Source organism: Hylobates moloch, unplaced genomic scaffold (assembly GCF_009828535.3).
Source record: "Hylobates moloch isolate HMO894 unplaced genomic scaffold, HMol_V3 SCAFFOLD_13, whole genome shotgun sequence".
Lineage (NCBI taxonomy): Eukaryota > Metazoa > Chordata > Mammalia > Primates > Hylobatidae > Hylobates > Hylobates moloch.
Window position 1 is genome coordinate 31,734,362 of NW_026652288.1, and position 17,546 is coordinate 31,751,907.

Below are 17,546 nucleotides of genomic sequence, written 5' to 3' on the forward strand. Positions count from 1 at the left end.
GTGGCTGGGACGACAGGCGCGTGCCACCACGCCTGGCTAATTTTTGTATTTTTAGTAGAGACAGGGTTTCACCATATCGGCCAGGCTGATCTCGAACTCCTGACCTTGTGATCCACATGCCTCGGCCTCCCAAAGTGCTGGGATTACAGGCATGAGCCACCGCGCCCAGCCAATGGCATTAAATTTCTAACTTTGCAAAGGCCTTAACATGTTTAGCTTGGAGACACACGACTTTAATAGGCTTCTAATGCAGGGTTTTTCAACTTTGGCACTGACATTTTAAGCTAGATAATTCTTGGGGAGGGAGAAGATGAGCATGCAGATTGTCCTATTCATTGTTAAGATGTTTCAGCAGCATCTATACCCACTAGATGCCAGTAGAACCCCACCTAACTGGGCACGGTGGCTCATGCCTGTAATCCCAGCACTTTGGGAGGCCAAGGCAGGTGGATCACAAGGTCAGGATTTCAAGAACCCCACCTTATTCCAGTTGTGACAACCAAAAGGTGTCCAGACATCAACAAATGTTCTCTGGGGAAATGGGGGTGGGGAGAGATAATCACTCCTATTTGAGAACCACTGCTCTAGTGAATGTTTTTCCTGGCTCTCTTAAGGCAATTTCTCTATTTTCTGAGCTAGTGAGCTATCTCAGTTTCTTCACAGGGGACAATGAGAATAGACCCCAAAAAGGACTGGCTGCTGCTTTTTATTGCAAAGAGAAGCAATGAAATTCAGCAACACATCAGTAGAACAGGATTTGAATTCCCATTCAAAAACTTACCAGCAGTGTTGTCTTGAGCATGTCACTTAACCTCTCCAAGTCTGTTTCCTTATCTGCAAAATGGGAATAATAATATCTACTTTGCAGAGCTGCTTATGTCAGAGATCATTTAAGTAAAAATGTACTATGCCTGAAACTTAGTAGGAGTGCAATAAATTATAGCTATTACTATAAACGTTGATAACATTAGAGGATATTGTATCCCCTTTGCAATGCTTTTATTAGTACTCCAACTTTACTGTACATTAGAATCACCTGTGATACTTGTTAAGCCATTGAAGATGCCCAGATCCCACCCTCAGAAAGGTCCAGTAACAATGCTGAGAAAAATTGGCTGAATTTTTTAAATTATACTTGACTGCTGTATTTTCTCTCTGTTGTAAAACTCTGCAGCATTTGAAGACAGAAGAAAAAGAGAAATTCATAAAACAATTCAATCATGTAAAATATTTGTCATACAGAACAAAAACTACTTTAAAATAATGGTGTTTTGACAGTTTATTTTGAAGGTCATTTTAAAAACAAAGTTAAAGACAATCTGAGAAAAAACTGCACAGAATACACTCATTAAATAGGTATGGTTTATGGTGATTAAATCAAAATAAGGGAAATATGTTATCTTCTGCAGTTCCAGAAATAGGTTCTGTTGTCCGGAAGGTTCTTATGCATCCAAAAAGGGGGAATAATCATGGCAATTAAAGCTGCCTCTTAATCATGTAAATCTACAGTAGCAACTAAATTTTTCTGTTCTTCCCATTAAGTCAGTTTCGATCTTCAAACTGTGCCTTGTTTTTTAAAAGATAAGATGCTAGAAATTCAATGGGATTTGGTGGTCTGTAAGGGAAAAGAAATCCAAAGTTTAGAAATATATTTCCTAGATGTATTAATTTAAACATATTGTTCCATAATGAAAACTCATCTTTTTAAGTTTAATTTTCATTTCACAGTCAAAGGACATTTATAGTAAATAAAATAAATGAGATAAGCAAGCAAATTAATTAGCCAACAAAATAGTTTAATGAGACTGAAATTTTTGCATGGCTTAAATCTGGTTATGAACTCAATTTTAAAACACGTTTAAAAAATGTATTGACAATGGGATGATCATTACCCCAGAGAGAATAATGACTTGAAGGGGTCACATGGATGGCTTCTGAGATGCTGGCAGTATTCAGTTTCTTGATCTGACTGCAAGCTACACAGGTATGTTTAGTTTGTGAAAATTCATCAAGCTGTATACCTATGATATGTGTAATATTCTGTGTAATATCCTTCAATAAGAGAACAAAAGTAATATAGGACAGTGGATGTAGCATCACTAAGACATGTAGATGAACTCAAGTGACGAGTCAAAGAAGTAACACTAATACAAATTAGTAGGTTATGTTTCTTTTCTAAAAGCTACTTCTTTCTTTCTTCAAATAATTTAAGTCAATAATTCTAATACTATTTAATACAACTACAGTACACCTAAGAAGATAAACACATTTATAAAACTAAGAGGAGATATTTCGTATTAACACTTCTATGTAAATTATTCTTGCTGAGAATACAAGTCCAAAGTTGAAAAATTGGGGAGACATCTATTTTAAACTCTACTATGAAAAGGCATATTGAAAATGTGTTTACAATGATCTCAAAACATTCCCAGAGCACTTTAAACAGCCCTAAGAGCTATCTACAAATAGACAAGATTTTTCACTTAGTATTTAGGGTTCACATGATGAATTATTTTACCAGAACTCTTTACTTAAAAAATGTATTTGGGGCCGGGCGCAGTGGCTCATGCCTGTAATCCCAGCCTCTGGGAAGCCGAGGCGGGTGGATCACGAGGTCAGGAGTTCAAGACAATCCTGACCAACATGGTCAAACTCCGTCTCTACTAAAAATACAAAAACTAGCCGGTCATGGTGGTGCGCACCTGTAATCCCAGCTACTCAGGAAGCTGAGGCAGGAGAATCACTTGAACCCGGGAGGTGGAGGTTGCAGTGAGCCGAGATCATGCCACTGTACTCCAGCCTGGGCGACAGAGCAAGATTCTGTCTCAAAAAAAAAAAAAAATGTATTTGGCCGGGTACGGTGGCTCACGCCTGTAATCCTGGCACTTTAGGAGGCCAAGGCAGGCAGATCACGAGGTCAGGAGTTCGAGACCAGCCTGGCCAACATGGTGAAATCCTGTCTCCACTAAAAATACAAAAAATTAGGCAGGCGTGGTAGTGCAAGCCTGTAGTCCCAGCTACTCGGGAGGATGAGGCATGAGAATCACTTTAACCCCAAAGGCAGAGGTTGCAGTGAACCAAGATCGAGCCCCTGCCCTCCAGCCTGCTGCAACAGAACAAGACTCCGTCTTGGAAAAAAAAAAAAAACTGTACTTGGGCCGGGGGAAAAAAAAAAACCGTACTTGGGCCGGGCATGGTGGCTCACGCTCATAATCCTCATACTTTGGGAGGCCAAGGCGGGCAGATGGCTTGAGGCCAAGAGTTCAAAATCAACCTCGGCAACATAACAAAACCCTGTCTCTACAGAAAATACAAAAAATCAGCCAGGCGTGGTGGTGCACGCCTGTAGTCGCAGCTACTCAGGAGGGTTAGGTGGAAAAAATCGCTTGAGCCTGGGAGTTGGAGGCTGCAGTAAGCCATGATTGCCCCCACTGTATTCCAGCTGGGGCAACAGAGCAGGACTCCATGTCAAAAAAAAAAAAAAAAATTTGTGTTTTAACAAAAAATATATTTACTGGCCAGGCACAGTGGCACATGCCTGTAATCCCAGGACTCTGGGAGTCCAAGGAGGATCACTTCCAAGCCTGGGCAACATAGTAAGACCCCAACTCTTCAAAAAAAGTTTAAAAATTAGCCTGGCATAGTGGCACACGCCTGTAGTCCCACCTACTCAGAAGGCCGAGGTGAGAGGATTGCTTAAGCCCAGAAGGCTGAAGCTGCAGTGAGTGGTGATCTCACCACTGCACTCCAACCTGGATGACAGAGCGAGACTTTGTCTCAAAAAAATTTTTAATGTATTTATGAGCTTGAACTTAAAAATTTCTTCAAATGTTTTTCTAGCATTTAAAGTAATATTTGGAGGCCAAGCGTAATGGCTCATGCCTGTAATCCCAACACTTCAGGAGGCCGAGGCAGGCAGATCACCTGAAGCCAGGAGTTCCAGACCAGCCTGATCAACACGGTAAAACCACATCTCTACTAAAAATACAAAAATTAGCCAGGCATGATGGCAGGCGCCTGTAGTTCCAGCTACTCCGGAGGCTGAGGCAGGAGAATTTCTTGAACCAGGGAGGCGGGGGTTGCAGTGAGCTGACATCGTGCCACTGCACTCCACCCTGAGCAACATAGCATCCAGCCTGGGCAACATAGCAAGACTCTGTCTCAAAAAATAAATAAATAAATAAATACAGTAATATTTTAAATTTCTAATATATTAGTCTTCCCTAGAGGAAAAACAAAAAAATAGAAAAGATATCCATATTTTTTTCCCTTTTTTTTTTTTTTTTTTAAGACTACTCAAGTACAATAGTGAGAAGGGGGAAAAGAGTAGAATAGGGGAATAAGGGCGCGGTGGCTCACGCCTATAATCCCAGCATTTTGGGAGGCCAATGAGGGCGGACCACCTGAGGTCAGGAGTTAAGAGACCAGCCTGGCCAACATGGTGAAACCCCGTCTCTACTGAAAATACAAAAATTAGCCACATGTGGTGGCACACACCTGTAGTCCCAGGTATTCGGGAGGCTGAGGCAGGAAAATCATTTGAACTGGGAGTCAGAGACTGCAGTGACCCAAGACTGTGCCACTGCATTCGAGCCTGGGCAACAGAGACTCTGTCTCAAAAAAAAAAAAAAAAAAAAAACCCAGCTGGGCACAGTGGATCACCTGAGGTCAGGAGTTCAAGACCAGCCTGGCCAACATGGTGAAACCCCACCTCTACTAAAAATACAAAAATTAGCTTTGTGTGCTGACAGGCACCTGTAATCCCAGCTACTCAGGAGGCTGAGGCAAGAGAACTGCTTGAACCCAGGAGGTGGAGGTTGCAGTGACCCGAGATCATGCCACTGCATTCCAGCCCTAGGTGACAAGAACAAAACTCTGTCTCAAAAAAAAAAAAAAAGAATAGAATAAGGAGCTTGATCTGTAAGACTATCAACAATCGAGTTAACTCACTACCTTCAGACCAGCCAAGACACCCGTTTCTTTTTTTTTTTGAGTCGGAGTCTCGCTCTGTGGCCCAGGCTGGAGTGCAGTGGCACAATCTGGGCTCACTGCAAGCTCCGCCTCCCGGGTTCACGCCATTCTCCTGCCTTGGCCTCCCGAGTAGCTGGGACTACAGGTGCCCACCACCACGCCCGGCTAATTTTTTGTATTGTTAGTAGAGATGGGGTTTCACTGCATTAGCCAGGATGGTCTCGATCTCCTGACCTCGTGATCCGCCCGCCTCAGCCTCCCAAAGTGCTGGGATTACAGGCGTGAGCCACTGTGCCCGGCCCAAGATACCCATATTTTAATTGTTGATAGTAGAGCCAAGATATAGCTCAGTCATAAATAAATGGTAATTTACAAATATAGCTATCAAAAACAAATATTTACTGCTCATTCATATAGTTTTTATATAAACAAATTATCTATTCTAAGTTAATAACTCACTTTTACTATAAGAAAGGATATATTTCCCTTTTTTTTTTTTTTTTTTTTGAGGCAGGGTCTCACTCTGTCACCCAGGCTGGAGTGCAGTGGTACGATCACAGCTCACTGCAGCCTCAAACTCCTGGGCCCAAGCCCAAGCGATCCTCCCACCTCGGCCTCCCAAGCAGTGCGGGCTAAGGCATACCCCACCACACCTGGCTGAGATAAGACATGGTTCCATCAAGTTCTTTATCAAGTTATGTCAGTTTGCTATTATAATGTTTATTATTATTCTTTGAATAAAATAGAATATGCACCTAATAAATGTTGACTAATTTAACTTGCGAAAACAATTTTCTTATTAGATTTGCTTACACAAAAAAGAATTTAGGTGAGAAATACTGGGGAAAACATGTTAAAGAAAGAGAAATAATTGTACTCTTGCTATTAAGAAAATTTAAGGCCAGGCTCAGTGGCTCACGCCTGTAATCCCAGCACTTTGGGAGGCCGAGATGGGCGGATCACAAGGTCAAGAGATCGAGATCATTCTGGCCAACATGGTGAAACCCCATCACTACTAAAAATACAAAAACTAGCCGGGCGTGGTAGTAGGTGCCTGAGCTGCTCAGGAAGCTAAGGCAGAATCGCTTGAACTCATGAGGTGGAGGTTGCAGTGAGCCAAGATCATGCCACTGCACTCCAGCATGGCGACAGAGCGAGACTCCAAACCCTGTCTCTACTAAAGATACAATAATCAGCCAGGCGTGGTGGCAGGTGCCTGTAATCCCAGCTACTCGGGAGACTGAGGTAGGAGAATCGCTTGAACCCGGCGAGGTGGAGGTTGCAGTGAGCCAGGGTTGCACCACTGCACTACAGCCAGGGAGACAGAGCAAGACTCTGCCTCAAAAAATAATAATAATAATAATAGGCCGGGCACAGTGGCTCATGCCTGTAATCCCAGCACTTTGGGAGGCTGAGGCGGGCAGATCACTTGAGGTTAGGAGTTCAAGACCAGCCTGGCCAACATGGTGAAAACCCTTCTTTACTAAAAATACAAAAATTAGCCGGGTGTAGTGGCCCACGCCTGTAGTCCCAGCTACCCGGGAGGCTGAGACACAAGAATCACTTGAAGCCAGGAGGTAGAGGTTGCAGTGAACAGAGATCACACCACCATCCTCCAGCCTGGGCAACAGAGCGAGATTCTGTCTCAAAATAACAATAATAAAAATAAATTATAATCATGAAGACTATGGAGAGATACAGAAAAATGTTATGTCATAATAAATAAGAAGAAGATTCAAAATTACATGTATATCATGATTACAAATCTTTACAAATATGCATATGATCTAAGACTGGTGGGAAAAAATTTAAATGTCTGAATTATGAGATTACGGCTGAGTACTTTCTTAAAAACTTTTAACATCCATAAATCACACAGTAAAAAGTCGCTATACATAACTAATGATATTTCAGATAGGGGAATCCATTTTGCTTTCTTTACTAACTCCATTTGTGGACACAATTATCTTACCTTTCCTTTGCAAGCACAGCAAGTCCCTGTAATAAGATAGGCACAACTGTCTGATCCAGGTAGGCACGAGTTGGCAAAGACTGGAGATCTACCTTCTGCTTTGATGACTTTTCTGCATTAATCTTCTCATTTTCTACTATCCTCTAGTGAATTCAAAAAAACAGTGCATGAACATTTCAAATAACCAGGTTATGTTGAGTGCTAAACAAAACTAATGGAAATATGACACTAATAGAAAAGGCAAATCAATGACTAGAAAGATGATACTAGACCACAAACTTCTCTGCCCAAAATAAATTCAGACCCATCTTTCAATCTCATTCAAGCTCTTTCTCTCCAAAAGCACCTAATATCTCATTCTTCTAATGTCATGTCTCAAGATCCTACTCTTTCTCCCTTTCCTTCTGACTTTGTAGGAGTAAATACAAATCCTTTTTCTCTTCTTCATGTGAGTATCTTCTTAGAGTGTGTTCCCAAAAAAAAACCGGACATGACACCAAACAGCACCAAATCATAGTAAGAAAGCTGGTCACATCAGAGAGAGCAAGCTTCAGGGTCCAAGGCTTATACACTTAAGAGAATACAGCTAAAATGTATTACCATTGTCTTTTATTCACTGTTGTCATTTTTATGGTTACCCTCTATCACAATGAGAATGTTTTTCCCTTTATGTTTCTTTTGTAAAGAAATATATCCAGCCTGGACAACTGCAAAATCCAGTCTTTACCAAAAATACAAAAATCAGGCCTGGCGTGGGGGCTCACGCCTGTAATCCCAGCACTTTGGGAGGCTGAGACGGGCGGATCACGAGATCAGGAGATTGAGACCATCCTGGCTAACACAGTGAAACCCCATCTCTACTAAAAATACAAAAAATTTGCCGGGCGTGGTGGCAGGCGCCTGTAGTCCCAGCTACTCGGGAGGCTGAAGCAGCAGAACGGCATGAACCCGGGAGGCGGAGCTTGCAGTAAGCCAAGATCGCGCCACTGCACTCCAGCCTGGGAGACAGAACGAGACTCGGTCTCAAAAAAAAAAAAAAAAAATTATCCAGGCGTGGTAGTGCATGCCTGTAGCCCCAGCTACTCAGGAGCCTGAGGTGGGAGGATCACTTGAGCCCAGGAGACGGAGGGTGCAGTGAGACGAGATCATGCCACTGCACTTTAGCCTGACCGACAAAGCAAGGCCCTGTCTCTAAATAAATAAATAAATCCATGATTTTTAAAAATGAACAGGTTTAAGAAAATACATTATGTAAATAATAAGCCCAAAATGAAGAAAATTATTAACAGAAAAAATCATTAATGTCACATTTAAATGAATGAAGTTTTCTCCATTCCGGCAGGTAACACTAAAAAACAATAATTATAATTAAAAATAAATGAAGTTTAAAAAATAACAAGTTATATTTTCTTCTTTACAACTCCCAAATTTTGGAGCTATCAAATAGATTTGACTGACATTCAGAGCATTAAAAAGTAACTTATTGCCTCCATCACACTACATTTTTAAAACTAATGTATTAAAAAATTTTGCGGCCAGGCGCGGTGGCTGACGCCTGTAAACCCAGCACTTTCGGAGGCCAAGGCAGGCCAACCATGAGGACAGGAGTTCAAGACAGCCTGGCCAATATGGCGAAACCCCGTCTCTACTAATAATACAAAAATTAGCCGGGCGTGGTAGTACGCACCTGTACTCCCAGCTACTCGGGAGGCTGAGGCAGAAGAATCGCTTGAACCCGAGAGGTGGAGGTTGCAATGAGCCGAGATCACACCACTGCACTCCAGCCTGGGCGACAAAGACTCCGTCTCAAAAAAAAAGAAAAGAAAAATAAAAAACAAAAAAACTAGACGGGCATGGTGATGCACACCTGTAATCCCAGCTACTTAGGAAGGTGAAGCACAAAAATCACTTGTACCGGGAGGCAGAGGTTGCAGTGAGCTGAGGTCATGCCACTGCACTCCAGCCTGGGTAACACAGCAAGATTCCGTCTCAAAAAGAAAAAACAAAGGCCAGGCACGGTGGCTCACACCTGTAATCCTAGCACTTTGGGAGGCCCAAGAGGGTGGATCACACGGTCAGGAGTTCAAGACCAGCCTGACCAACATGGTGGAACCCCGTCTCTACTAAAAATACAAAAATTAGCTGGACGTAGCAGTGCACGCCTGTAATCCCACCTACTCAGGAGGCTGAAGCAGGAGAATCGCTTGATCCCGGGAGGCAGAGGTTGCAGTGAGCCAAGATTGCGCCACTGCACACCAGCCTGAGTGACAGAGCGAGACTCCGTCTCAAAAAAATAAAAAATAAAGAATAAAATCAAAGAGACAAAAAAAAATAAGAAATGGCTCTAAAACGACAAAACAGTATTCCTAAGAGCACTTTCATTTAAATGAACTTTTGCTTCAATCATACTCAAACTAGATATAAAAGAGTTGACAAAGAAAAATTTTTCTACTTTTAATTTTATTTTGGTAAAAGTGAGGAAAAACCTTTAATCACATTATCTGTAACATATATAGCATGGTTTCCAAAGACACTTCCCATAACTATGTCAGACAACTTCTGCTTATGATTTTTCAATCTAATTTTGGAATTAAAAGATAATTTTCTATTAAATACAAAGTTTTTTAATCTGTAAAATACTATTTATTTGTCCATGGACTGAAAATTTTATTTTTCATTAGTAAATTTCAACAGATAATTAGCACACCATCATTTCAGAAATTCTAACTGAGCCTTTGTAAAAGTTCAGCTTTCCGTTGCAGAAAACACTATACAACTTCATTATTTCTGAAAACTGACAGTATCATCTTGAATGAATTTTCATCCCCTAAATCAAAATCCACTAGGTTCAAAACTTCACATTGATCACAACAAAGGCAATGCGGCAAACTTCAAAATCTCACAGTGTATTTCCTAAAAACAGTCCTAACTTCCAGTCACAGTATACGTATACAATAAAAACTACTCGGGGCCAGGCGCAGTGGCTCACATCTGTAATCCCAGTACTTTGGGAAGCCGAGGCAAGAGGACTGCTTGTGCGCAGGGGTTTGAAACCAGCTTGAGCAACATAGTGAGACCCTGTTACCATCTTTTAAAAAATAATTTTAGGCCGGGCACAGTGGCTCACGCCTATAATCCCAGCACTTTAGGAGGCCGAGGCAGGTGGACCACAAAGTCAGGAGTTCGAGACCAGCCTGAACAACATGGTGAAACCCCGTCTCTACTAAAAATACAAAACTTATCTGGGCGTGGGGCGGGCGCCTATAATTCCAGCTACTCAGGAGACTGAAGCCGGAGAATTGCTTGAACCCTGGAGGTGGAGGTTGCACTGAGCCAAGATTGTGCCACTGCACTCTAGCCTGGGCAACAGAGTGAGACTCCAACTCAAAAATTTTTTAATTTTTGGCAGGGCGCAGTGGCTCACGCCTGTAATCCCAGTACTTTGGGAGGCCGAGGCAGGTGGATCACCTGAGGTCAGGAGTTCCAGACCAGCCTGCCCAACATGGTGAAACCCTGCCTCTACTAAAAATACAAAAATTAACCAGGCGTGGTGGCACGCACCTGTAATCCCAGGTACTCGGGAGGCTGAGGCAGGAGAATTGCTTGAACCTGGGAGATGGAGGTTGCAGTGAGCTGAGATCGCACCATTGCACTCCAGCCTGGGCGACAGAGAAAGGCTCTGTCTCAAGAAAAGAAAAAAAATTTTAACTTGTGAGTTACATGACATTATAATGCCTACAATAGGAAAGCCAATAAGAAAGAGCAATGCGGCCGGGCGTGGTGGCTCACGCCTGTAATCCCAGCACTTTGGGAGGCCAAGGCAGACGGATCACTTGAGGTTAGGAGTTCAAGAACAGCCTGGCCAACATGGAGAAACTGCAACTCTATTAAAAATACAAAACTAGCCAGCTGTGGTGGCACACGCCTATAATCCCAGCTACTCGGGAGGCTAAGGCAGGAGAATCACTTGAACCTGGGAGGCGGACGTTGTGGTGAGCCGAGATCGTGCCACTGCACTCCAGCCCAGCAACAAGAGCGAAACTCCGTCTCAAAACAAACAAAAAAAGAGCAGTGCCTAAGCAACTCCTATAACCCTTGTAATAAATTTCTTAACCAAATCCTCCCATTTATTTCATTTGAACATTTACGAATTATCTACTATGTGCCAATTGTGATGCTCAATTTCACTTAAGTCAAAATCTTGAACTAACCTAAAAATAGATATATCCAAACTACCACAAACAAACAATGAGCTGGTAAGACAGTGTAGAACAGTGATCACAAAAAGGGGAGAAATGAGGTGAGTACTATGACTGTCCCAGCTTACTGCTTTCTGCTTGGAGAACTTACAGGATGCAGTGTAGGGAGAGAGAATGTGAACAGAGCCTAGTAGTCTCCCTGAGTTGAGAAGAGAGTTGAAAATTCTGGGAGACCAAAACAACTAAAATTTGCAAGGCAGAGCACTGAAGAGAAGAAAGGCGCATGGAGACAAGAACTGCACAGAAAGAGACTAAAGATATTGCCTTCCAGTCTTCAGGTGAATACTTATCAATAGATGGATATAAGTCAACTACCCAAGGCCAGGGAAACAACCATCTTGTGTTAGTCCATTTGCATTGCTATAAAGAAATACCTGAGGGTGGGTAATTTATAAAGAAAAGAGGTTTATTTGGCCACAGTTCTGCAAGCTACACAAGCATGGTGCCAGCATCTGCTTCTCATGAGGGCTTCAGGGAGCAATGAATCGTGACAGAGAGGGAAGGAGAACTGATGTGTCACCTAACAACAGAGGGAGCAAGAGAGAAAGGAGTAGGTGCCCGGCTCTTTTTAACAATCAGATCTCATGATAACTAATAGAGTAACAACTGACTCATTACCAAAAGATGGCACCATGCCATTCATGAGGGATCTGCCCCCACGACCCAAACACCTCCCACTAGGCCCCACCTCCAACACTGGGGGTCACATTTCAACATGAGATTTGGAAGGGACAAATATCCAAACTATATTACACCGGGAGGAACAATCCTTGCAGCTCACACAGGCTGGAAACAGTTTGTGTTCCAGTGACACGGGGGGAGAAAATCTCATAATATGCTGGCCGCGGTGACTCACACCTGTAATCCCAGCACTTTGGGAGGCCAAGGCAGGTGGATCACCTTAGGTCAGGAGTTTGAGATCATCCTGGCCAACATGGTAAAACCCCGTCTCTACTAAAAATACAAAAATTCGGCAGGCGTGGTGGCACATGCCTGTAATTCCAGCTACTCGGGAGGCTGAGGCAGGATAGTCACTTGAACCCAGGAGGTGGAGGTTGCATTGACCCAAGATCGCGCCACTTCCAGCCTGGGCGACAAGAGTAAAACTCCATCCCAAAAAAGGAAAGTTAAAAAAGGTGAATCGCTTGAACCCGGGAGGCAGAGGTTGCAGTGAGCTGAGAGCACGCCACTACACTCCAGCCTGGGCGACAGAGCAAGACTCCAACTCAAAAAAAAAAAAAAATTTTAATGTACTCCCGCCAGGCATGGTGGCACACACCTCTATTCCCAACTACTCAGGAGGCTGAGGTGGGAGGATCACTTAAGACCACAAGTTTGAGGCTACAGTGAGCTATGATCATGCCACTGTACCCCAGCCTGGGTGAAAGAGCAAGACTCGGTCTTGAAAACAAAAATTAAATAAGTAAATACATAAACAAACAAAAACATTTGGCTGGGCACGGTGGCTCACGCCTGTAATCCCAGCACTTTGGGAGGCCGAGGCGGGTGGATCACCAGGTCAGGAGATCAAGACCATCCTGGCCAACATGGTGAAACCTCATCTCTACTAAAATACAAAAAATTAGCCGGGTGTGGTGGCTCCCAGCTACTTGGGGGGCTGAGGCAGGGGAATCGCTTGAATCCAGGAGGCGGAGATTGTAGTGAGCCAAGATCGCGCCACTACACACCAGCCTGGCGACAGAGCAAGACTTCGTCTTATTAAAAAAAGAAAAAAAAAAAAAAACCTTTATAATATATTCTATATGTTCACAATAGAAAAAGGCCTAAGTAGGCTAGGTGCAGTGGCTCACACCTGTAATCCCAGCACTTTGGGAGGCTGACGCGGGCAGATTACTTAAAGTCAGCAGTTTGAGACCAGCCTGACAAACACAGAGAAACCCCGCCTCTACTAAAAATACAAAAATTAGCCGGGCATGGTAGTGGGTGCCTATAATCCCAGATACTTAGGAGGCTGAGACATGAGAATCACTTCAATCCAGGAGGCAGAGGTTACAGTAAACCGAGATCATGCCATTGCACTCCAACCTGGCGATAGAGCAAGACTCAGTCTCGAAAAAAAAAAAAAAAGAAAAGAAAAAGAAAAAAGGATAAGTAAACTGATCTTTTTTTTTTTTTTTCTGAGACAGGGTCTCACTCTGTCACCCACCCTCAGTGCACTGGCATGATCCTGGTTCACTCCAGCCTTGGCCTCCCAGGCTCAAGCAATCCTCCCACCTCAGACTCCTGAGTAGCTGGTACTATAGGCACACACCACCATATCCAGCTAATTTTTTTTTTTTAGATGGGGTCTCACTATGTTGCCCAGGGTGGTCTTAAACTCCTAGATTCAAGGAATCCTCCCACCTTGGCCTCCCAAAGGGCTGGGATTACAGGCATGAGTCACGTCCCATGGCAAAATATTTTTCTTAAATAATGGCTGAAATTCTTCCAAATTTGATGAAAATTCTAAACCACAGATCCAAGAAGTTTAATGAATCCTAAGCAGAAGCATTAAAAGAAAAAAACTGGCCGGGCACGGTGGCTCACACCTGTAATCCCAGCACTTTGGGAGGCCAAGGTTGGCGGATCACGAGGTCAGGAGATCGAGACCATCCTGGCTAATACAGTGAAACCCCGTCTCTACTAAAAATACAAAACAATTAGCTGGGCGTGGTGGCGGGTACCTGTAGTCCCACCTACTCGGGAGGCTGAGGCAGGAGAATGGTGTGAACCCAGGAGGCAGAGCTTGCAGTGAGCCGAGATTGCACCACTGCACTCCAGCCAGGGCGACAGAGCGGGACTCTGTCTCAAAAAAAAGAAAAAAAAAACTACACCAAGACACACCACAACCAAATAACTTTAAAGCACTGATATAAAGAAAATCTCAAAAGTAGCAAGAGAGAAGACGTTATTTATTGACGAGCAAAGATAGGAATGATAGCAAGCTTCTTTTCAGAAACAATGTCCGCCACAAGACTGTGAAGCAAATCTACAACTAGCAAAAATATCTTCTAAAAACAAGGGCAAAATAATGACTTTTTCAGACATTCAGAAGCTGAAAGAATTTCTTACCAGCAGACGTGAACTACAAGAAATGTTCAAGGAAGCCCTTTGGGCAGGAGGAAAATGATACCTTTTGGAAAGATGCAAATCTAGACCTACACAAAAGAATGAAGATCTCCAGAAATGGTCAATATGTGGATAAATGTAAAATTCTCCTTTTTTTGTATTGTTTACATATCTTTAAAGTGACTTTTTTTTTTTTGCTTTTGAGACAAGGTCTCGCTGTCTCACTCAGGATGGTGTGCAGTGGTGCAATTAGGGCTCACTGCAGCTTCGGCCTCCTGGGCTCAAGTGATCCTCCCACTTCAGCCTCCCAAGTAGCCGGGGACTGTAGGCACGTACTGTCACACCCAGCTAATTTTTCTATTTTTTTTGTAGAGACAGGGTTTGTAGGCTGGTTTCAAACTCCTGAGCTCAAGCGATTTACCAGCCACCACGCCCAGTCAACCTTTTTTTTTTTTTTTTGAGACAGTCTCACTCTGTCACCCAGGCTGGAGTGCAGTGGCACAATCTCGGCTCACTGCAACCTCTGCCTCCGGGGTTCAAGCAATTCTCCTGCCTCAGCCTCCTGAGTAGCTGGGATTACAGGTGCTTGCCATCACGCCTGGCTAATTTTTGTATTTTCAGTAGAGACGGGCTTTCACCATGTTGGCCAGGCTGGAATTCCTCACCTCAAGTGATCTACCCACCTCGGCCTCCCAAAGTGCTAGGATTACAAGCATGAGCCACTACGCCCAGCCTGTATGCTTTATTAAAAAAACAAGATATGTGTGTTTCAGTTTGGATGAGAGTAACAGCATTTCTAAGCACAGTAATAATAGTAATAGCTGTTAATATTTTTTTAGCCTTGGCCAGGCGTGGTGGCTCACGCTTATAATCCCAGCACTTTGGGAGGCCAAGGTGGGTGGATCACGAGGTCGATAGAGACCATCTAGCTAACACAGTGAAACCCCGTCTCTACTAAAAAAAAATACAAAAAATTAGCCGGGCATGGTGGCAGGTGCCTGTAGTCCCAGCTACTTGGGAGGCTGAGGCACGAGTGAGCCGAGATCACACCACTGCACTCCAGCCTGGACAACAGAGAGAGACTCTGTCTCAAAAAAAAAATTCTAATATTTTACTATGTGCCACACACTCTTAAGTAATTTGCCTGTATCTTCAGCCCCATAAGGCTCAGAGAAGTTCAGTAACTTGTTCAAGATCACCAGAAAGTATGTTGGGAGCTGTATTTTCAACCTAGGCAGGCTGACATTTTTGCAGTAGAATTAAGTTGTATTGCTAATTTTCTTTCTTTTTTTTTTTTTGACAAAGTCTCGCTCTATCACCCAGGATGGAGTGCAGTGGCACGATCTCGGCTCACTGCAGCCTCCACCTCTCGGGTTCAAGCGATTCGCGATTCTCCTGCCTCAGCCTCCCGAGTAGCTGGGATTAGTAGAGACAAGGTTTCACCATGTTGGCCAGGCTGGTCTGGAACTCCTGACCTCAGGTGATCAGCTCGCCTTGGCCCTCAAAGTGCTGGGATTACAAGGGTGAGCCACCGCGTCCGGCCTTATTTTTTGGAGGGGCGGGGGGAGGGGAAGAGGGACAGGGTCACATGCTGACACCCAGGCTGGAGCGCAGTGGTGCGATCATAGCTCAATGCAGCCTCAACCTCCCCAGCTCCAGCAATCCTCTCACTTCAGCCCAGAAGTTACTGAACTCTAAAAAGAAATAAATATTTATTAAATGTTGACTCCACCAGCTCACTATTCTGCTACAAAGATCAACAGGTTTCCTAATTTTATTTTTGACTTTTTTTTTTTTTTTTTTTTTTTTTGAGACGGAGTCTCACTCTGCCGCCCAGGCTGTAGTGCAGTGGCGCGATCTCGGCTCACTGCAACCTCAGTCTTCCAGATTCAAGCGATTCTCTGGCCTCAGCCACCCGAACAGATAGGATTACAGTCATCCACCATCATGCCCGGCTAATTTTTGTATTTTTAGTAGAGACGGGGTTTCACCATGCTGGTCAGGCTGGTCTGGAACTCCTGACCTCAGGTGATCCGCCAGCCTTGGCCTCCCAAAGTGCTGGGATTACAGGCGTGGGCCATCGTGCCCGGCGAAGGGTTTCTTAATTTTAATATGCGGTTTTCACGTAGCAACATCCCAAAAGATCGATTAAAAGCCACCAAGCAAAATGATTCAAACAGTATCGCTCAATATGTTTCGTAATAAAAGTTCAATCCTTTGACTCAAACCTAATTTGTACGTCTGTACACCAAGAAGCATTAGTACTGCTAATAAAACAAGCTACCCATAACTTGATACTATTCAGTTCACGATAACAAAGTTTTTCCTTGTGCATAGCAACCTAATAAAAGCAGATCCCAAGTTTTCTCCAGCTCGCAAGAGACAACACAGATGAGGCATAGGAACGTGGCGAGTTACCTCAACGTTGTCTGTGAGACCGTACTCAGAGTGAGGATTTTCTGCAACCTAGAAAACAAAACACCGGTCACAGAGATATAAGTCCCCCCTTTCTCGCTGCCTCCCTGCACACCGCCACCCTGAATCCACAGCTTCCTGATACCTGCGTTTGTCCCTCCAGCATCTGTTCTGGCTCCATGGCGGACCCTGCAAGTCACAGTCCCCGGATACCAGTCTTGGAAAACAAGAAGAGCCGCGAGTTATCTGGGAGATTTCAACACGAAGACGCCAGGATGGAGTGCAGCCCAGCCCCCGACCCCGCCCCTCACCCCCCCGGGCGCGGGAGCACCACGAGCAGTAGAGCAGCAGAGTGGGACAGTCCACGACTGGGCGCCTGTATGGGGTCTGGAAACTACGACAGTCCCAAGTACCTAGAATAAGTGAGAAAGTCGGGGAAAGGGAGCTGATTACCAGCGCCCAAGCCGTTCGTTCTTAAGAGCCCTGCTCCGCGCCACCAGCTCCCAGCACAAACAGCTCCGGCCGTAAGTGACGGCTGTCGCACAACTGCCGCGCCTGCGCAGAACCTCCCGGCGGACAAGGGGCTGGGAGGCGCAGATCCGTCCTTAGTCCCCAAGGCTCTCTGCTGTCCGCGTGAGTCCTGGCTAAGGTCTGGCCTCGGAAGCTACGAGCTACAATCTTTCTTCATACTACCCACCCACGAAGAGCGCCACCCCAGCTGCAGACCAAGTGACCAGCCCAGTTGGAAGGGGCTCGGCCCGATCAAACCTCGGTGCTGCCTCAAAGCATCTGCTGAAGCTCTTCCTCGACCAACTGAACTTCCTCACTGAGTGGTTCTTACTAGAAAATTATAAGCCCAG

At 44.3% G+C, this 17,546-nt stretch overlaps 1 protein-coding gene across 2 annotated transcripts in view; it reads right to left on the bottom strand.

Annotated features, from left to right (window-relative positions):
• The window catches only part of DPY30 (dpy-30 histone methyltransferase complex regulatory subunit), a 28,410-nt gene extending 11,168 nt beyond the window's left edge, over positions 1-17,242 (bottom strand). The window contains exons 1-6 of one of the 2 annotated variants that reach the window (XM_032172623.2): positions 17,140-17,242; positions 16,832-16,903; positions 16,690-16,737; positions 6,944-7,086; positions 1,037-1,615; positions 782-834 (exon numbers count right to left, since the gene is read on the bottom strand). In XM_032172623.2, coding sequence (XP_032028514.1) covers positions 1,543-1,615; positions 6,944-7,086; positions 16,690-16,737; positions 16,832-16,867 — 300 coding nt within the window. In that variant the 5' untranslated portion in view covers positions 16,868-16,903; positions 17,140-17,242 and the 3' untranslated portion in view covers positions 782-834; positions 1,037-1,542. Of the gene's footprint in view, positions 1-781; positions 835-1,036; positions 1,616-6,943; positions 7,087-16,689; positions 16,738-16,831; positions 16,904-17,099 lie in introns of both variants that reach the window. The other variant, XM_032172624.2, reaches the window with a different exon arrangement.
• Positions 17,243-17,546: the final 304 nt, after the last annotated feature.